Source organism: Pelophylax lessonae (genome assembly GCF_965119305.1).
Source record: "Pelophylax lessonae genome assembly, chromosome: 10".
Classification (NCBI taxonomy): domain Eukaryota; kingdom Metazoa; phylum Chordata; class Amphibia; order Anura; family Ranidae; genus Pelophylax; species Pelophylax lessonae.
Genome location: NC_138777.1, coordinates 203,974,714 through 203,996,494, shown reverse-complemented (window position 1 = coordinate 203,996,494; position 21,781 = coordinate 203,974,714). Strand labels below are relative to the sequence as shown.

General features: G+C 44.9%; 1 protein-coding gene across 1 annotated transcript in view; it reads left to right on the top strand.

Moving 5' to 3' along the window:
• SF3B3 (splicing factor 3b subunit 3) overlaps positions 1-21,110 on the top strand; it is a 46,816-nt gene extending 25,706 nt beyond the window's left edge. Inside the window, exons 17-26 of the mRNA XM_082270387.1 lie at positions 2,170-2,324; positions 5,383-5,557; positions 5,673-5,878; positions 5,972-6,128; positions 6,209-6,334; positions 6,421-6,633; positions 9,912-10,010; positions 10,091-10,234; positions 11,449-11,553; positions 20,897-21,110. Of these exons, the coding sequence (XP_082126513.1) occupies positions 2,170-2,324; positions 5,383-5,557; positions 5,673-5,878; positions 5,972-6,128; positions 6,209-6,334; positions 6,421-6,633; positions 9,912-10,010; positions 10,091-10,234; positions 11,449-11,553; positions 20,897-21,037 (1,521 nt within the window). The 3' untranslated portion in view covers positions 21,038-21,110. The remainder of the gene's footprint in view (positions 1-2,169; positions 2,325-5,382; positions 5,558-5,672; positions 5,879-5,971; positions 6,129-6,208; positions 6,335-6,420; positions 6,634-9,911; positions 10,011-10,090; positions 10,235-11,448; positions 11,554-20,896) is intronic.
• Positions 21,111-21,781: the final 671 nt, after the last annotated feature.

The following is a 21,781-nucleotide window of genomic DNA, read 5'->3' as shown; positions in this document are numbered from 1 at the left end:
AGGGGAAGCGGATCATGGGGCTGCCAGTGCCTTCAACACAGATATGCTTTGGGGGTGTAAATAGACTACATTGCACTGTCTCTGGCATCCTAGATGGTATCCTAACTCACAGGCAGCAGGCACTCTGTCATTGCTCTAGCTGGCTGTGCTCTGTCAGTGTGTCGCATAACATGGCTGCTGAATATTGTTAGCTTATTAGTCCTAAGTTAACAAAGTTCGCACCCAACAGCCATGTCGTGTGACACACTGACAGAGCCAGTCAGAGTCATGATAGAGTGCCTGCTGCTTGTGTGTTATATTGCTGATGATCTTAACCAGTTGCAGACCGCCCCATAGCAGATTTACTGCTACAGGGCCGTTGCCATGCGCAGGATCATGTGTCTGTGTGTGATCCTGCATTTCTGGGTATCGGAGCCAATCAGCGGGTCTGCTGGTACCCACCGATTGTTTTGTACACAGGCAGAATGGCAGTCTGCCTATATAAACAAGGCAGATCACAGTTATATTATTATGGAAGACATTGATCCGGTGTTCTTGCAAAGCAGGGACGAGGATCTTTGTCTATTAGTAAAAGCGCACTCACAGTAAGAAAAAACTTGTTAGGCACATATTTAAGCCTTTGATCGCCCTAGATGTTAACCCTTTCCCAGGCAGTGGCATTAGTACAGTGACAGTGCATATTTTTAGCACTGATCACTGTATTGGGGGTCAGTGGTTCCCACAAAGTGTCAAAAGTGTCAGGTGTCCGCCACAATAGTGCAGTCCCGCTATAAGTCGCTGATTGTCGCCATTACTACTAGTAAAAATAAGTAAATATTCTATAAATGTATTCCATAGTTTGTAGACACTTTAACTTTTGCGCAAGCCAATCAATATACATGGATTGGGCTGGAGATAAATAAATATATATAAAGACAAACCTGCACTTTGTTTCAAGGTGGGGTCCCGGGGCGGAACAGGGGTGGTGCTGAAGTGGGGGCCCTGTCAGGTAGTCTGTACGGGGCCCCATGATTTCTATCAGCGGCTCTGCTGAGAGTTACTGTCGGCTAACGGAAAGCTCCCAATCACTTCTTGCAATCAGTTTTTCAAACGTGACTGACCTGACAGCCAATCATGGCGGTCCCATGATCATAAATCCGGCGCCACCTCCTGGCTCGGAGGTGCTGCGCAAAGGGGTTAATTGGCTCAGCTGAGAGCACCCAAGATGGCTGCCTCACCTCCTTTAAAGCGTTTGTTACCCTAAAAAAAAAAAAAAAATTCTGTTCCTTTTAAAGCATGTTATACAGTGCTTGTGCTGTGTAATTCGGCCTTTTTCGATTACCTAAAATACCTGGCTGATTCTGCCTGGTTCTGCCCTCCTCTCTGTAAACAGACCACGGTTTATCATGGCTGCTGAGCCCTGACACTGGTCAGTTTACATGCCTCCATCATCCGCTCTCTCCCTCCCTGCCTATCCGCTTGTGTGTGAGAGAGCCGCCTCCTCCCTGTCTCTCCCTTGTCCTTAGTAGAATCCCCTCTGTTATATCGCTCAGTGCCTTTGTTTAATAAAAATGAAGCAGCGCAATACCTTACTGAAGACACTGATCGGTCATGTGACTGCCCGAGGCTCTCCTTCTCTCTTCCCGGCTGACATCAGAGGGAACCTCAGCCCCTCCCTCTGCAGTCATTGGAGTGTGGCAGCAGAGCCCTGGACGTCAGCTGACTGCACAGCCGCGCTTCAAAATAAGGTATTGCGCCGCATCCTTTTTATAAAACAAAGGCCCTGAGCGATATCACGGAATAAAACAGGGGATTCTACTAAGGACACATATTGACTTTACAACCACTTTAAGTGCTTTGAGTCCCCAGGGAGAAAAGTACTATAGAAATATAAAGTATACAAGACCCTGTATTGTGCACTGCACATCACTGGCTGCCAATGTGACTAAAATCTACAAATTAGAAGTAGACTATGTAAACTGCCATCTACATATGTCAGAATAAGAGGATGTTGCCCACATTTTCAGTTTTCTCTCCACTGGTTTGAAACACAAATTACAAATCGGCTGTTCCTTCTCAGCCAAATACTCCTAGCTGGCAATCCTGCATTCTTCTTTTGTCATCTCCTCCTTCACAGGTCTTTTGTTTCAGGGTTGAATCTTTACCCCAGTTCCTCTCTTTCCATGACAGGTGCTTGCTATGTCCAGTCGCTCCTGGCTCAGCTATTCTTACCAGTCCCGCTTTCACCTGACACCGCTCTCCTACGAGACTCTGGAATACGCATCTGGCTTTGCGTCTGAACAATGTCCGGAGGGTATTGTAGCAATCTCAACTAACACACTGAGGTAAGAGCTCACAAAGTAAATTTGTATTTCTTCTAGTCTGTACGTAGCAGAACATTACTTATGATTACGTTTTTAAAGATTAGGTTTATTTACATTTTTGATGCAGTACAGTTAAAGGGTTAGTTCACCTTTTACCAAACAAAACTGCCTGTGCAGGTAAAGACCGCCTGCTTATTTAAGGCTTGGTTCACATTAAAGCAAATCGCATAACTTGAATTGGACTTGCTTTCAGCTGAGCCAGTTCACACATGTCCGGGACGGCCACAGTCCGTTTCTGAAAAGGGTCCTGTGTGTTTTTTTGTTTTCCGGTCCGGTTTAGGTACGAATTTAAGTAAAAATTCTTACCTGAATTGGTGAACAAAACCTGCACTGGACTCCAGGACTGCAAACCGTAGCCGAACATGTGTGAACCTAGCCTTTAACTATGCAGCGTTGACTAAAGTTGGATAATGCCCTTGTTATATATAGGTAGGGACCTACCACCCAAAGCCTGAACTGAAGACTCCCAGAGATGGCATCATCCCTTCCTGGCTTGTTGCTAGGACGCTGCTTTGACACGCCCAGCAGATCCTGCTTAGAATTACGGCAGCACTTACAAGGCAATGGCGACACATCATTTCATAATCGCAAAGACTTGTGTTCCTAAACGGGAGGCTCACAGGAGCTCTGCATTGGTTCCGAGAGAACAACGGTCTGCTGTATTTACAACAGCAGACCGCCATTCTCTCTTCATAGGGAGCGATTGCGGGTGCCCGGCGGAAATTGTGGCCGCCGGCCCTGTGGATTGGCTTCCCTGCTGGCGAGTGGGCATGCGCAGGATTGCTCCCGTGAACTGCCGTACGGCGATTCGCGGGAAACCTGACGCTGTATATAGCCTTTTTTAAATGCACTTTCTCCACTAGCAAAGGATGTTTAATTTGTGTTATTTTATAATATGTGCACTTTTAGATTTACCCTTTATTTTACCATGTTTGGAAAACGGATTCAAAATAATTGTGATCACATTGTTTATCAGAAAAATTAACCCACGCACATTTTTTATTAATATTATTACTCGTAGTCCTATCATGACCTTGTCTGTTATCACTAATGTCTCATCCAGCAAATTCTTTTTCGTGATATGGAGAAAAGGGAGGGGGGGGGGTCAATGTCTCCACAGAGCAAACCAGTCACAGAAGTAGAGCTAAGAGTACCAGCACAACCATTCACATGCATACACGATTATCTCTCTAATATGGCTTACAATTTTATACAACACATAAATATCACTTTTTCTTTAGGTTCTCTTCAAATTTTTAATTAAAAAGGAGCATTCTCCTTTTTTTTTTTTTTTTTTTTTTTTTTTTTATCCATATTCCTTCTCTGACCACATATAAAGTATTCTGTTTGGACCCAAGCCAAAAAATATTACTATACAGTTTGACTGTCATTTCTCTATTTTTTTGGCTTTTTCCTTTTTTTTTTTTTTTTTTTTTTTAGTATTTTACTAGTTGTGCCTGATCCTAAATTCATCCCACAACCTAACATCAAAATTACCCCTTGTGTCTAATGTTAATTTCTGCCACCCTTGATCCATCCTGCTCACATAGATTGCGGTTACTCTTGCTGTTTAATCTGCATGATTTAGTCCCTGTGGACTTTGGTAACCTTGTATTACATTAAAGTGGACAGGGATCCACAATGGGTTAGTACAGGCAAGCACAGTAAAACTCATTACTGACATGTAATGAGCTTGTATTGTGCAAATCAATTCAAAATCTCCTTTGTACCTTTTTTATATTTGATCAAAAGTGATCGTCATGTAATTTTCTTTCCTCAACTCCCTTGGTTGTTTACAGCAGCTGGGCGTGCCATTCCTCCCCAGCTGCTGGGCGTGTTCCAACATGAATAAATAAATTACGGAAGTGACGTAACAGCCTAACGTCATATCCGGCTTATGGGCAAATGCAGTAAAGGGAAATGACCCTTCACACCTGCTGTATGGCGGCGTAATTTCCATGGGAACGTAGACTGCGCCTCCCTAATCCAGTGTGCATAGAGCAGATAGTGAGTTTTATTTCAGGTGTCATCAGGAAACATGCATTTGTAATCTGTGAAGATGAGTGCATTTTGATTGTTATTTCAGGTGTTCTCTGGGAAGCATGTCATCTGTGAAAAGTCATGTCTGACTAAGGAGAGGAGGGATGGGGATGGGGCTGGGCAGGACAGGGGCAGTTGTAATGAATAGTAGGCATGCCTGGGCAAGAGAGACCGACAATGTTTTCAGGAAGTGAAAGGCAGAATTCAGATAACAGGTAATCGAGTTGTAGGTGAAGAACAGGAAGAAGCTGTTTGTCCAGCTTAGAAAAGACTTTCTAAGCTACACAAGCAGCTAGCCAGAAAATGAATAATATCAAAGATAAATATATTTAACATACTATTAATAGGAAAAATTTAATTTTTGACTGGAATTCCCCTTTAACCATTTACCTAGGCTAGGGGCTTACTATAGAGGAACCACCCCTTCGGTTCATATATTTTTTTTAGTGCTCTTGCGCTGGCCATTTTTGAGGGTCTCTTACCCTTCATTCCCTTAATTTAATGCCCATAATGACTGGCCAGTCTTTTTCTTCTATGCATGTGCCAATACTTTCGGTCAAGTACTCGCTGATACGAAGTACCAGTACTTTGCGGGGCGATTTGCGTCCATAAAAAATGAATGGGTGCAAACCACACTGCAAGGAATCGCATGCAATTTGATCAAGAATGCAGTGCGATATGTGCCTGAATCGCATGCAGTTTCCTTACTGCTCCTGTGTGAACCTAGGCTTAGTGATTTCAGCCTGGGTTCACACAGGAGTAGTGTGAGAAACCACATGCGATTTAGACAGGAATCGCCCTGCATTTCAGGTCAAATCACATGTGATTCTTTGCAGTGCAGTTTGTGTCCATTTATTTTGTAGTGACGCAACTTGCACCGCAAGGTATCGGGAGCATTTTCACGAGTATGAATATGAGACACATCTTGTTTTAAGGCCAATGCTTTTTGTTGAACTATGTTTCATCTTTCTCTGTGCAGAATTTTGGCGTTGGAGAAGTTGGGTGCAGTGTTTAATCAGGTGGCCTTCCCTCTTCAGTACACCCCACGCAAGTTTGTCATCCACCCTGAGAGTAACAATTTGATCATTATAGAAACGGATCACAATGCTTACACGGAAGCCACCAAGGCTCAGCGCAAACAGCAGATGGCAGAGGTGAGTGTATGGCAGGAAAGATTACCCCCCTATGGGACTTTTTTGATTTTGTACAAATTTCCATTTTACTATGCTTTCATAAAATTTACTTTTTTTTTTTTTTTTTTTTTTGTAGGAAATGGTGGAAGCTGCAGGAGAGGATGAACGAGAGCTGGCAGCAGAAATGGCGGCAGCATTCCTGAACGAGAACTTGCCCGAATCTATTTTTGGAGCTCCGAAAGCAGGCAATGGGCAGTGGGCATCGGTGATCAGGGTTATGAATCCCATCCAGGGAAACACACTGGACCTGGTACAGCTGGAGCAGAATGAGGCGGCATTCAGGTGCGGTTGATCAGTTCAGTGTGTTGTAGTTCATTTGAGAACTGTCTGTTCTGCCTGGCAGCTTTTTAAAAAAATTGGTCCTCTCATCTGCAGTGTGACTGCGTGTCGGTTCAGTAACTCTGGGGATGATTGGTATGTCTTGGTAGGCGTGGCGAAAGATCTTATACTGAACCCGCGTTCTGTTGCTGGGGGAATGGTGTATACCTACAAGCTGATAAACAATGGAGAGAAACTGGAGTTGGTACACAAGGTATGTACAGATATACATGAGCGGGGGAACATCTGCCTTGTGGGACGGTCACCTGACTGAACTGTCTCTTTTCCACTCAGACCCCAGTAGAGGAGGTTCCAGCAGCTATTGCACCCTACCAGGGGAGAGTCCTGATAGGGGTGGGCAAATTGCTGAGGATCTATGACCTGGGAAAGAAGAAGCTTCTGAGGAAGTGTGAAAATAAGGTGAGTGTGAGAGCTCCACCATGATAACCTTTCCAGTTGTGCTGAAAGACCTTATCTAATTAACCTCTTTTTTTTTTTATTTTAAGCATGTTCCAAACTTCATCGTGGGGATCCAAACTATTGGACACAGGGTGATCGTGTCAGATGTCCAGGAGAGCTTGTTCTGGGTGCGGTATAAGCGGCATGAGAACCAACTGATAATATTTGCTGATGACACACACCCCCGCTGGGTGACCTGCTCCTCTCTGCTGGACTATGAAACGGTTGCTGGGGCAGACAAGTTTGGGAATATCTGCGTGGTAAGTTAAAGCTGCCACTGTCGGCCCCACATGGAAAAGTGTTGGGGTTTGGAGGGGGGTAGAGTGGAGCTTTAAAATAGCGCAAATGCATTACCTTCCTAACCCTTTCTTGACTAAAGCTCGTGGCCCAGACCAAGCTTAGCGTGTCAGTGTGTTGGCAACTTGTCAAGAAAGGGCTAATTTGCCAATTACAGATGTGTGCTCCTAGTTAAAATTTGAATGTAAACCAACGTTCTGTTGGCACAGTAAACTGTGCTGAGAAATGTCAATCTACCGATTGCAGACATCTAGGTGTTGAAGTCTTAACCTTCTTTTTTTACACAGTAGCTACAGGATGAAGAGCTGTAATGCTGGATTGTCTGCAGGACCTGGATCTTCTTTCATACATAACCACGTTAGCCAATTCCCGACTGCCCTAAAGCAGATATACTGCTACAGGGCAGTTGTTCTGTGCAGCACCATGTATACGTGATTCTGCACTTCCGCATAGGGGGCGCACACTGCTGCTGCTGTGATTGGTCACATCATAAGCCGGTCAGCGGGTGCCGGCCAGTAGATATCCGCCGACACCCACAGGACAGAGCTCTGCATCTAAATTAGCAGAGCTCCATCTCGTCAGCGGGGATGTAGTGTATTTTGTTTCCCTGCAAAGCTGTTAACCCTTTGATTGGCCTAAATGTTTTAACACCTTTCCAGCCAGTGTCATTAGTACAGTGACCATGCATATTTTATTGCATTGATCACTGTATTCGTGTCACTTGTTCCCACAAAGTGCCAGTTAGTGTCAGATTGTTCACTGCACAGTCCTGCTATAAGTCGTTGATCGCCGTTATTACTAGCATAAAAAAGAAATTACAGTATATATGCTATAGTTTGTAGACGCTATAACGTTTGCACACACCAATCAATATAAGCTTATTGGTGGTGTTTTTTTTTTGTTTTTTTCTTTACCAAAAATCTGTAGCAGAATACATATTGGCCTACATTTTATGTAGAAATCCTGATTTTTTTTTTTCTTTTTTTTTTTTCAATGGATGTGTTTTTTTTTTTTTTATCTTTAAGTTCTTTATTGTAATAAATCAAAGCAAAAAACTATACAACTTTGTACAATACACATCTTGAAATTTTAAGGAATGTGTAAACCAAACTAATGTACATATATCAAACAAGGGTTCATATAGAGGAACCTGTACTGCAATTAAAGGAAGCCGAGGAACACAATACAAATAGACTGATATCTGTCATTTTGTACACACTACTAATAATATACATTACTAATACGTCCCCTCCCTAGGGAAGGAAAGGAAACAGAGGAAACTCAAAGAATGAAAACATACAGCTGTACCACTCCCTGAAATTAGAACGATCTCTTATGTGGCTTTATTCAGATGGCATGCACGTCTCTGGGGCCTGAACCCACCTATCCCATATCTTATTATACTTGGATACACTTCCTCTATGGGAGTAGATCAGTTTTTTATAGGGCAAGGTTACATTGATCTCCCGGAGCCAGTCCTGTATAGATGGAGGTGAATCTCTCATCCAGCGGCGGGCCAAACACTTCCTAGCGAGAAACAGTGTCTCATGCAAAAACAGTGTGGTATATTTATCTATATTAATATCAGGGGGTATTCCTAGTAAACAGAATTTCGGAACCAGGGTCAAAGGAGACCCCATGGTATCATGTAGAAATTTAACCACCTGCTCCCAAAAGCCCTGGACCTCGGTACATGTCCAGAGCAAATGGTAAAAGGTGCCACGCTCCACCCTGCACATGGGACACTGGCCAGTAGCCTCGCTACGATAGGTAGCCACCACAGCCGGTGTCAGGTAGGCTCTATGTAGAATATATAATTGAGTCAGGCGATCCGAGAGTTTCGGAGAAACCAATTTGCAGTTATCTAAGGCTTCCCCCCATTCCTTATCCTCAAGCGTCCCGATATCTCCCTCCCATTTAGTCTTGATGGCATACGCCAAGACCGTTGATTCTGGCAAAAGGAGTGCATTATACATATATGAAATAAGTTGTTTAGATTCAAAGCCCATTACCACCTCCAAGACTGGGATTACGGTCAATTCTTGAATAGGACGGGGAAATTGAACTGCGAAAGCGTGCCTAAGCTGCAGGTACCTAAAATACATATGATTAGGGAGATCGTGTTGCCCTTTTAACTCATCAAAAGATTGAAGTTCACCATTGGTAAGTATATCAACCAAATAGGAAATTCCATAGTGGGCCCACACATGTGCATCCAGAATAGAGGCACACTCACGGAGACTGGTATTATGCCACAGCGGCGTATATGCATGTAGCGAGGGTATATCCAATTTGGTTGACACCACCTCCCATATTCGCCTATACTGATATAACATAGAGGTCTTATCCCCCCGGGTTTCAGCCCCCCGTACGCCCACCAGAATCAAGGATAGGGGTTCAACTAATGCATGGGCCCATGCAGGGGCTAGAAGGGCCAGGAATCTCTCCCTATCAAAACTATGAAGATGAAAGAAGTGGGATAACTGTGATGCCAGGTAATATAAATTAAAATCTGGGAGAGCCATACCACCCAGGTCTACGGGACTCTTAAGCTTCCGCCATGCCAACTTATGTCTACTGGATCCCCAAATAAAGGGCTTAAGTATAGCTTCTATCTGAAGAAAAAACTTAAGGGGAAGGTAAATTGGAGAATGCCACAAAATATACAAAAACTTAGGTAGTAACACCATTTTTACGAGGTTAATCCGGCCGCAAACCCCCAGCGGAAGACGCGCCCATATCTGTGTCTTCGCTTTTAACAATGTAAACAAGGGTTGTATGTTGTTCTGTATATAATCCACTGAAGATTTAGTCACCTGGATCCCTAAATATTTAATACAATTCACTACCTGCAAAGGGAAAAGTGGGTTTACAGGGAAGGGGGAAATATTATCTATGGGGAGAATTTGAGATTTGTCCCAATTGATTTGTAATCCAGAAAATCGGCCAAACTGTTTAATAAGGGAAAGGGCTACCGAAAGGGATGAATCTGGGTCAGCCAGGTACAACAGGGTATCATCTGCATACATACTAATTTTTTCTTCTAATCTTCCCACCCGGAGACCATGTATATCAGAGTGCGAATGGATGTGTTTTTAAAGCAAAAGGATAAAATATTGTGTTATTTTTTTTTTTTTTCAGAATTTTCAGTCTTTTTTTTTATAGTGCAAAAAATAGGGCATTGTCTGGGGTGATTGTCTAAGCAGTTTAATTATCTGATGTCCCTTATGGTTCTTCAAAGGTTCGTCTACCTACCAACACAAATGATGATGTCGATGAAGATCCTACTGGTAACAAGGCACTGTGGGACAGGGGGCTTCTTAATGGTGCTTCTCAGAAGGTAATTCTATGTTCTGCAGTTCACTAGCTGGGGATTTTGTGTTTGTCAGAACCGTGCCCTGACTGTTCTTGTCCTTTTAGGCCGAGGTGATCGTTAACTATCATGTAGGAGAGAGTGTGCTATCGCTGCAGAAGACCACCCTGATTCCTGGAGGATCGGAGTCCCTGGTCTACACTACTCTGTCAGGCGGGATTGGAATCCTTGTCCCATTTACATCTCATGAGGTACAGACATGGCTTAGTTTTCAGGGGCACATCCATCTGCATAGTTTTCTCTTTAGCTTAAAGTATAGCTAAAGACAAATATTTTTTGGTTTTGGATAGAGTGGAGAGGGATTAGAGCACCTGTCAGGTTTAATTGCTGTCTGTGCCCCTGTTAAGGAGATTCACCCTCTCTATCTGTCCTGTTTACCATTATCAGTGAAAGTAAAAAAAACTCCTAAATTTTGAGTTGTCCCCAGAGAAGTAATAGAGGGGAAATTTTCCAGTGGGGACCTTATGGCACTTTTCCACTGCAAGTACCGGCTCGGCTCCACTTGGCCCTGCTTGGCTCGGTTTGGTTTTCCACTGCATGGTACGGTGTTGGAACTGTTCGGTACAGTTTGGTACGGCTTGCTTTTCCACTTAAGTAGTAAGTGGGTGGGATAACAACAATTCTCTGACCTATCAGTGGCTACTAGTGACAAACGGTCAAGGCTGCATGCAAAGGATTGTGGGATATGGTATCGGTACGGCCCTCTTGAAACCACAGCCGAGGTGGTACTGTTTAAGTGAGCCGTACCGTTCGGTTCTATGTAGTGGAAAAGCGCCACTGTACCATACCGAACCGTTCCAACACCGTACCATGCGGTACCAGCAGTGGAAAAGCACAAAAGCGAGCCGAACCGTTCGGTTCCATGCAGTGGAAAAGGGTCTTTAGTTCTGGTGGCCTTGGGGTCCCAAAGGAATTCCCTTTTTAATCTGCAGGAATTTCCTCACTTCCTGTTTGGCTATTGGAAAGGAAGTGAAGGAAAATCTCCTCAATGGGGCACAGATATGAGGAAAAACAAAAGGGCTGACGGGCTATAACCCACCCCTGCTCAATCCAAAAAAAGGGGGGGGGGGGGAGTTTTGCCTGTAGTTCTACTTTAAAGGAAATCTCTACTGAAATAACATATTAGAACCATTTGCTAATTTCACCTAAATTAATAAAAAACCTAGCTACCATGCTTTTGTCCTTCCTGTGTCAATATCACAGAACAAGTATGTAGATCCAGAGTGTGCACATGCTTTGACTGGACTTGAGGCATGCTTGTTCCATTTCTGTAACTTAAAGTATTGAAACTGGTGACAGACAGGCTTTTCATATGGCACTGAGCAATGGCAGCCCAAGTGTTAATACTGGTAAACTTTAAAGCCATAATCTGAGATTGTATTTTTATTTTGTGTCTCCTCAACAGGATCATGACTTCTTCCAGCATGTAGAGATGCACTTGCGTTCAGAACACCCCCCAATCTGTGGCCGCGATCACCTTAGCTTCCGCTCGTATTACTTCCCTGTCAAGGTGAGACTTGTGTGTATCTGGGGATTAACCACTTGCTTTCCACCCATAGCAGTTTTACTGCTGCAAGGCGGCAGCTGTGCGCCGGATCACGTGCGTGTGTGTGTGTGTATGTATATATAATGCATATGCGAGTCCGGACTTCTGCCTGCAGGGGGCGAGCAATCGGTCTGCAGGTAAAGCTGATCTGCAGGTGCCAAGCACTCTTATGTCCTCCGGCACCCGACGATCGTCTGTAAGAAACACAGAACGGGGATCTCCCTGTGTAAACAAGGCAGATCACCGTTCTGACGGGGGAAGGAATGGATTCTGTGTTTCTGCAAAGCAAATCCTTTACTTCCCCTAGTAAAAGCAGCACACCGATAAAACACGAACACTGGCTAGGCACACAGTGAAATCTTTGATCACCCCTGATGTTAACCCCTTCCCAGCCAGTCATTAGTACAGTGACACTGTATATTTTTAGTACTGATCACTGCATTTGTGTCACTGGTTCCAAACAAAGTTCACAATGTTTGCTGCATTGTCTCAGTTCGGCTAGAAGTCTCTGATAGGTGCCATAACTGATATAAGAAAAATAAAAATTCCATAAATATATCTCCTAGTTTGTAGACGCTATAATTTTTACGTAAACCCATCAATATAAGCTTGTTGGTATTTTTTTTACCAAAAACGCAGCAGAATACATATTAGCCTACATTTGTAAAGAAATTTTATTTATTTTTTATTGGAAATGTTTTATAGCAGAAAGTAAATAGTTCGTTTTTGTGTTTTTGTTTTTTCAAAATTGTCGTCAGCCTTTTTTTGTTTATAGCGCTAAAAATAAAAAGAGGTGATCCTAGTCTTCTGGTGGCTAAAGTGCATTTAGGTTGGGTTCACACTATTGTGATGACAGACATCACATGTGATTCGCACTGCAATACTTTGCAGATCACATGTGATATCTGTGTGATGCAAATTCAACCAAACAATTTGTATGGCTGAATTTGTATCGCATCTGGACCAAAATGGCGCAGGGCCCTTTTTTGGTCTGCGCTAGAAATTGGATCGCATGGGTGTTGACACCCATGCGATCCGATTCCTGTCCGTTTTTCACAGTTTGCACTGCAATCTGCAAACTGATTTGGGGGTGTCATTAACATTTACACCCACAGCGGTTCACAGAGGGCAGTGGGAACTGCCTGCTAGTGAGATGTGATGCAGGAACCTGCACTGGAATCGCACTGGTTCCTGCATCGCACAAGTGTAAACTGAGCCTGAAAGTCAAACCCTTTTTCTCTAGTGTTCATTGAGGGACATACATGGTTTAATGCTTAGGCAACCTAGGGGTACACTGCTGCCTCCAAGGGAAATGGACACTAGGCACAAAGGCATTGGAAAGAATGCCCCTTGAGACTATAACCCCTCACACTGGCGCAGTGTATCCATCTTCTTGCTGAGCTCTGCTATTCAACTACACTTCCCAGGAATTTGTGGGAATTCAGTGACATTATAGGCACTTTTCCACTGCAAGTACCGGCTCCGCTCGGCCCTGCTTGGCTCTGTTTGGTTTTCCACTGCATGGTACCGCATGGTACGGTGTTGAAATGGTTCGGTACGGTTTTCTTTTCCACTAAAGTAAAGTGGGTGGGATAACAACGATTCTCTGACCAATCAGTGGCTAGTAGTGACAAACAGTCAAGGCTGCATGCAAAGGATTGTGGGATATGGTACCGGTACGGCCCTCTTGGAACCACAACTGAGGTGGTACTGTTTAAGCGAGCCGTACCGTTCGGTTCCATGTAGTGGAAAAGCTCCGCCGAACCGTTCCAACACTGTACCGAACCGTTCCAACACCGTACCATGCAGTGGAAAAGCGCAAAAGCGAGCCGAACCGTTCGGTTCCATGCAGTGAAAAAGCGCCATATGGGCAGTGCTGATGAGTGTTTCTTGCTTCCTAGCAAACAATGTTGTGTAACTGAGAGCAGCTAATGGCACAGCTGCCAATTCATGCAATTAGGCGAGTCGTGACTGGGTGCTGGGCAGATCATACCTGCTTACAGAAGGAAGGGTGTCATTGCTATCGTCTCTCTACTACAGAGAGCAGGTAACAGGACTGGGAGCCTTCTCTGTATAGGAAGATAATAGTGGCACCCAAAAAAGCAAATAAAAAAATCTGTGCAACTTAATAAAGTACAAAGGTAAGTACAAGTAGCAGCTATACCAACCTATGCCTATCACTGCATATCCACCAATCGAAATACATCAAAAGCTACAGCTCTAATTATGTATGATAAGTAATATGAATGTGCAAAATCGGCCACAAAATAAAGTGCATACAGTGTATCAAAGTGCAAAAATTGTGCAATTATTTCATCAAGTAGTGCAAAAGAAGGAACAATGTAAACAAATCACTCATAAAGTGCAAAAATATATGTCCATATAAAGTGCATCAATCGGTTCATAAATTTTCTTCATATTCCAAAAATGCAAAAGTTGATCAAAGAAGTGTTTGAAGATGCCCATAATTCCTCCACCACATAAAGATGGCCTCTCACCTCAAGGTTAGACTGTGTTTTACCACAAGGTCTCATCAGCTGTTCCCCTGAGGGGACAATAGAGATCGCTCCTTTAAACCACTTAATAAGCCGGGCTATTTTCCACTTGTATGACTTATCTCCATATGCATGTGTACTTAACCACTTTACCACTAGAGGATTTTGCTGTCTTACGTCTGGGCCACTTTTTGCGATTCGGCACTGTGCGACTTTAACTCACAATTGCGCGGTTGTGCGACGCCGTACCCAAACGAAATTTACGTCCTTTTTTTTCCCCACAAACAGAGCTTTCTTTTGGTGGTATTTAATCACCTGTGCGATTTTTACTTTTTGCACTATAAACAAAGAGCGTAAATTTTGAAAAAATAACTATTTTTCACATTTTTTTTTATATGAAATTCCCCCCAAAAAATTTAGATTTTTACATTTTTGGTCAATTTGTTTTCTGCTACCTATGTTTGGTTAAAAAAATCAAAATAAGCGTATTTTGATTGGTTTGCGCAAAAGTTATTGCGTTTACTACCTAAGGGAAAGATTTCTGTTTGTTTTTTTTTTTTTTTTTTTTTGCGGGACTGCGACATTGCGGCGGACAGATCGGACCCTTGACTGACATTTTTGACACTTTTGGGGGTACCAGTGACATTACTGCAGTAATCAGTGCTATAAATATGCACTGTTACTGTAAAAATGACACTGGCAGGGAAGGGGTTAATTTTATTGGAGAGGGAGGGGTTAATGTATGCCTGGTGCTTACTAACGTGTGTGGGGGGAGGGTATTGAGTGACACAGGGACAGATCGCAGGTTCAGCTATGCTGAACACTGCAATCTGTCACTGTCTGTCACTTAGGAGGATCCGCCTGCTTTGTTTACACAAGCGGGCGGATCTCCAAACTCGATTCCCCGACGATCGGTGAAGAGCAGTGGCAATCGCCGCTGCTCCTCCCCTTGCCCGACTCCCGCTGTAACTGAATACAGGGGGAGCGAGCCTCCGGCGGCGCGCGTACGCCGCCCACAAGGGGAGGAGTCCACCGACGTAGGTCTACGTCGCTGGACGATAACTAACCACTTTGCCGCAGTAGAGCTTGAGTGAGCGGTCGGCAAGTGGTTAAAAATGGATTTTTGTAAAATCTTACCGTAAAATCCTTTTCTCTTAGCTCATTGACAGACGTAGTCCTCGGTGATACACCACCTTCGGGTTATGTTGCCTCCACAGGAGCAGGACTAGACAGGAAATTAAAAAGCTCTGGCCACACCCTAGGGGCAGTCCCAGAGGGTATATCCTCTCTCTCTCTGCCTCAGCAAATCAGTTATGTGAAAAAGCAGTCTTTAGAGATTTTAACCCAACCCAACTCAAAAACAGAGGGGCGGGGACTACGTCTGTCAATGAGCTAAGAGAAAAGGATTTTACGGTAAGATTTTACAAAAATCCATTTTTCTCTAGCGCTCATTGACAGACGTAGTCCTCGGTGATACACCACCTTCGGGACGTCCCAGAGCAGTATCACAAATGAGGGGTGGGAAAATGGAAATCAAATCCCAATCTAGAAGGCCCAACCGGTGCCAACTAGAAGTTTACAATGCTCATCCTTAATGATGAGACTCAACAAAAAAGACAAAAACAGAACAGAAAAAAACCCTCGAGGTAGACCACCGGTCTCCTCAAATTGCGGCCTGCAAAACCTTGCGGCCAAATGAGGCATCCGCCGATGCCGTCACATCAATTTTATAGAATTTTGTAAAGGTATGTACCGACGACCAGGTGGCCGCCTTACATACCTGGACCACTGACGCCTGATGGCGAAAGGCCCAGGAAGTACTGAGCGCTCGAGTGGAGTGCGCCCTAACAGGGAACGGAGGACTCTGACCCTTAATAGAATAAGCCTGTACCACCGTTTGTCTAATCCATTTGGCAATGGTCGCGGCAGATGCAGGCAAACCCTTTCTGGGGCCATCCGTGATCACAAAAAGTGAATCCGTCTTACGGAATGATTCCGTAGCTTTCAGGTATACCCTGATTGCCCGAACCACATCCAAGGAATGCAACGCATGTTCCCGATGATGCTTGGGCTGAGGACACAAGGAAGGTAGTACAATATCTTCATTCAGATGAAAATCTGAAACCACCTTAGGAAGAAAAGATGGCTTAGGATGAAGTACTACCTTATCCCTATGAATCACTAGGTATGGTGACTGGCATGATAATGCAGCCAGTTCTGACACCCTGCGAGCAGAAGTAATAGCCACCAAGAAGGCCACCTTCTGGGATAAAGTAAGCAAGGGAATCTCCCTGATGTTTTCAAAGGGAGGTTTCTGTAGAACCGACAAAACCAAATTAAGATCCCAGGGCGGTAAGGGCGCGCGGACTGGAGGAGCCAGGTGCCGCACCCCCTGGATGAAATTCCGCACCAAGGACTTGGTAGCTAAAGGTTTCTGAAAGAAGATTGCTAATGCTGAAACTTGACCCTTGATGGTGCTCAAGGCTAGCTTCTGCTCAACCCCTTGTTGCAAAAAGGCCAATATTCGAGTCACCGAATAGGTACGTGGAGGAAATCCTAAAGATTCGCACCACGCAATATAAGTCTTCCATGTGTGATAATAGACCTTGCTGGAAGTCGCTTTCCTTGCTTTAATAAGGGTAGGAATGACTGAAGTAGACAAACCTCTGTCCTTCAGTACTTGGGTCTCAATGGCCAGGCCATTAAACCCAGCGACTGTAAAGCATGATGGTAAATTGGTCCTTGAGACCACAGACACTCCCTGAGACGAAGTTCCCAGGGAACGTCTGCGACTAGCATGTCCAAGTCGGCCAGGCCGGCTTGAGGAGGCCAGCCTAGAATTTCTAGGACTACTGGCGCTGATAGAATCTGAACCAGGCGTCCATAGAGGTATCTGGCCCCGACCATCCGAGAAAGTCTGGTCGTTTTCTGTTCCCACACATTTATCAGATACCTGATTGTTATCAGGAAGGGTGATCTTTTCTGGTTGAACCTCAGGGACCGAAGTCACCCGACTAGAGGCTACTTGGCCTATCTGGTCAACCAGATCCGATTCCTGTGAGGTATAGGGACTAATCTTAGGAAAAGGTAAAGGAAAAGATCTATTCAGGGAACGGTAACTACCGCTTCCTGTAGTACTTAAATGTTGGAAGGGAAGAATCGCACCGATAGTAGTGGTTGAAGCTCGATCTAATGTCCTGAATACCGGTGAAAACGTCCCCCCACCCTGAAACCGGGTGGGGGCGCACCTTCAGGCTGTGTACTCCTTTGCTTCGGGTTTGGCTGGGTTGGTCCTCTGCTTGTCCGACCAGCCCTTCTTGAACCCTCCTGGAGGAGTCTTGCCTTTCCCGCTAGTACCAGCCGGGCGCCCTTTATGGGCGGTAAAGAAAGGTCCTCGCTTGTTGCGAGGTCCCTTAGCTTTTGCAGCCTGTGGCAAAAAAGTGCTCTTGCCCCCAGTGGCATCCTTGATGATTTCATCTAGGTTGGCCCCAAATAGACGATTCCCCTGAAAAGGGAGATTTGTCAAGGTCTTTTTGGAACCTAGGTCAGCTGACCAGCATTTTAACCATAGCACACGTCTGAGGATTACCGCTGACATAGATGCATGCCCTAATAAGGGAGTAGTGTCCAAGGCTGCGTCACAGATAAACTGTAGCCCTTGTATAATCTGTTCCATCAAATCGGATGTCTCCTGGGGAATATCTTTTCCCCTAAGGTCTTGGCGTACCATTTTCGCCCATTCCGTAAGTGTCTGGGAAACTAGACCAATAACAATTACTGGTCTAAATGCTGACCCTATCAGAGAGAAGATGGTGCGGGACTCTGCTTCCATCTTTCGATCCACCGGATCCTTAAAGGACGAAGTGTCCTCCACTGGGATAACCGTGGCTTTATTCAGCCTGGAAATAGGTGGATCCACCACTGGTGGTACCGTCCATTTCTTAATGATGGATTCCTCAAACGGATAGCGTTTAGCAATACGCTTGGAAATAGTAAAGGTACGTTTAGAATGCTCCCATTCTCCTTTAATCTGATTACCGAAACATTTGGGTACAGGAAAAACCTTCACCGTTTTGATGGGCTTATTAGTACCAAAAGGAATCTCTGTATCAGTTGCCTCTGCCGGTAAAGCCTCAAGTTTTAAGGTTTCCTGCACTGCCACAACTAGTGCGTCCACCAATGCTTCTTCCTGAATTATAGCAGAAGAAGAAGCGTCCTCCTCACTGTCTGAGGGGGCTTTACCTGAGGTAACAGCCTTTGCAGAGGAACCTGCAACTGCAGTGACCATCTCTGAATCAGAGTCAGAGGTGTCAGATAGTATAGGGGTAGGCGGGGGTCGCTTCCTTGACCCCCGTCCCTGACAGGCCGCCTCCACCCGAGCCACTATAGACTCCAAAATTGCTGTAAATGACTCTACACTCTGTGCACCGGCGGGTCCCGTGGCCCCCTCGAGGGAAACAGGTGGGGGAATATGTGTGGCAGGGTCCATGATAATTCCAGTCACTTCCTGGATAATATAATTCAAAAATAAAAAACTTTTTTTTTTTTTTTCAGTTTCAGACCCCCAGCGCCACAAAAAGCCCCTTAGTGTTACCTGCTAGGGATCCCTATCGATCGAGAGAGAGAGAGAGAGATAGACCCCCAGGCTCACCACTTGATGCTCAGAGTTTAACTGCAACAGGTTACAGCGCTGTCTTGACAAACGGGAAGTCTTTTGGCTGGCTGCCCAGGAAGAAAGGAGGCGGCTCTGCCCCTCTGCACGCCTTCCGGCGCCTCCCCTAGCTCCACGAGGTGTTTGGATCACCTCAAACATGGCCGCCCCCATGCTGGAGACACGAGGCTACGCCAAAATGGCGGCTCGTGCGATCCAGCAAAAAAAATGGCGGCGGCCTGTACTGAATAGCGGTGTGCTGCAGGGCACACAACACTCTCTCTGCATGGGGATTTGGCGTGGTTGGCGGTACCGGCCCTGGCGGACCGCATGGCCATTCGGAAGGCCTGCTAATAGCTGGAGATCTGATTAGGAAGGCAGTCTACATGTCCGTGGCTTCTGACTGGTAGGTAGCTTATTCTTATCACCGTAAGATTCCCAGAATGCCACAGATTATAATCTTTTTAACATGTATACAATTAGATTGTTAGCTCCCAAACCAAGCCTCCTGGCTTTTTGCACATAAAATCACACTCAAAGTGGGAGGATCTGTGTCATTTATAGGATAGAGAGGGACTCTATCTTACCATACAGAGAGGGGCCCGCGTTCACCACAAGACCCGTCAGGGGAAAAGGGGGAACATACTACTCACCATACCGGAACCAGGCGGGCACCAACTCCTGACAGTACCCCTCTCCACCGGGGCGGGAGGGCTGTCGACCGATATGGACGCCGTGACTCATGGTCTTTGGCGTTTCAGCGAGACGTTTAACTCGCGGGGTCAGTCCTTTAATGGGACTTTGTCGCGGCCGACCCAGCGCGGAGCTATGGCCTGCACGCGCTCGTAGGCTGAACTGGGGTGACCACCGGATCTCAACATCCAGCCTGTCGCCCAGTTCAGCTTTCTTGCTTGAAGATCTCACAGGAACACTGGAGAAAAAAAGCTGTCTAAAAAATCCTTTAAGAAAAAAATCTTGCCAGGACCTAAGATCCCAGCAAGGTATCTAGGTCCTTACTCCTAACTAGACAGAAAATAACTGATTTGCTGAGGCAGAGAGAGAGAGAGGATATACCCTCTGGGACTGCCCCTAGGGTGTGACCAGAGCTTTTTAATTTCCTGTCTAGTCCTGCTCCTGTGGAGGCAACATAACCCGAAGGTGGTGTATCACCGAGGACTACGTCTGTCAATGAGCGCTAGAGAAAATAAAAATGAAAGGAAAAACATTTTTGTATAGATAAAAAATGGTATGTATAATGTGTTTTTTTTTTTTATTTATAAATGATCACATTTCTTCTGTTTTCAGCTGCATAAGAGCTGGGGGGGGGGGGGGAGAAGCAGCAGCATGCTGAGATTCCCTGTGAATGTCTGTGCAACAGGGGCGTGTCAGGACAAGTCTGATCATTGGAGGAGAGCAGGCTGAGTTCACAGCAAAGCATTTTTTTATCTATACAAAAATGTTTTTTTTAGGTCCGAATGTCCAACACTTTTAGGGTACAAAAGGGTCAGAGTTGAGAAATGCTGCAGCAAGGGCTCATTCATTTGGGTGGACAGGAAAAGCAGGCACTTGAGCCGGAGTTTTGCCGCCCACCTAAACTAGGAAATGCAGCCATGGCCGCTTTGCTTCAGAGCGTGCCAAAAACAAACGTCATCACTCTTTCAGCAGCAGGTTCCGCCGCCAAATGCGACCCTGTCAAATTAATGGGGCTGTGCCCCAGCCGGCCTACAACTGGGTTCAGTACATGCAGTTGCAGCACAGGGGTGGGTCGGCTTTCTGAGGGAGGTAGCAACATAACGCCTCCTCACTCCCTGTCCAAGTGTTTGAAAAACAATTCACCTTATGTTACGTGTCAGTTGAGTTGTATAGCCACAGGGGTGAACACACCCTAATAGAGGAGAGATAATGTTCGTGGGCCTAGCTTCTCTTTTGTGGATTCTACTGCAGCTTGGCTGAAAAGCCAAAACTCCACCTGTCACAGCAGTATTGGGAGTGAATGGAAAATATCCCAATCAATATTCAGCATGGAGGTAAAGATTTTACCAGTCTGCTGAGATCCTAGAAACCTGTTTTACAAAGAATTGCTCTTTTAATGTAGGTTATATAAGGAACGAGGTGAATTTGATCTTTCCCTAACATTGTACAATTTATTTTTTTCCCTTAGAATGTGATTGATGGTGATCTGTGTGAGCAGTTCAACTCCATGGAGCCGATTAAACAGAAAAGTGTAGCAGAAGAATTGGACAGGACGCCTCCTGAAGTCTCCAAGAAACTTGAAGATATTCGAACCCGTTACGCGTTTTAATGTGAGACGAACATTAGCAGGGCCCTTCACCTCCCCCGTTTATTTTATTTTTTAAAGATGAGCCCTATGATTATTAATGTGTGGACAACTGCCGCGCAGGGACTTATGGGCTGAATTCTGTCAGCATGTATTAGCGCTGCTGGGTCGGCATTGCGATTTGTCTACAGTGTACAGTGTGTAGTGGAGCCATCTCCTTCCCATCGGTGCATCTTGTAAATAGAGTTTTTTGTAAAATTATTATATTTTGTTTTTTTGTTTTTAATTTGATGTTCAGTCGGTTTGCAGAACACTTTGGAATGGCACCTTCTGGCTATTTTTGTCCGGCTGAAAGTAAATAAAAGATGTTTTTCTACCCCTTTGTATTTTATTGGCAAAATAAAACAGGTTTGTTAAATAAAAAATGATCACCGCTATGTGATGAAGAAACCGTATATGAAGGATGGGAGCGCCACAAGTTTTATACTAGGTCCAGTAATAGGTTATAATGGTAATAAAAAAAAAAAAAAAAAAAGCTTAAGTACAAAGGATATGGCCAACAGGTTTCAGAGGTAAACTCCTTGGGCTTAAAGTGATTGACGTCTTCTTTGGTCCCACTTCACTGCTCCTGGCCCCTCCCTCCCATCGAGTGCCTCCACAGCAAGCGGCTTGCTATGATGGGGGCAGACGAGCCAAGCTGCAGCTCCCTGTGTCCTTTCAGATAAAGAGCTGCATAGAATGCATTAAGATAAACCTTCATATTTACAA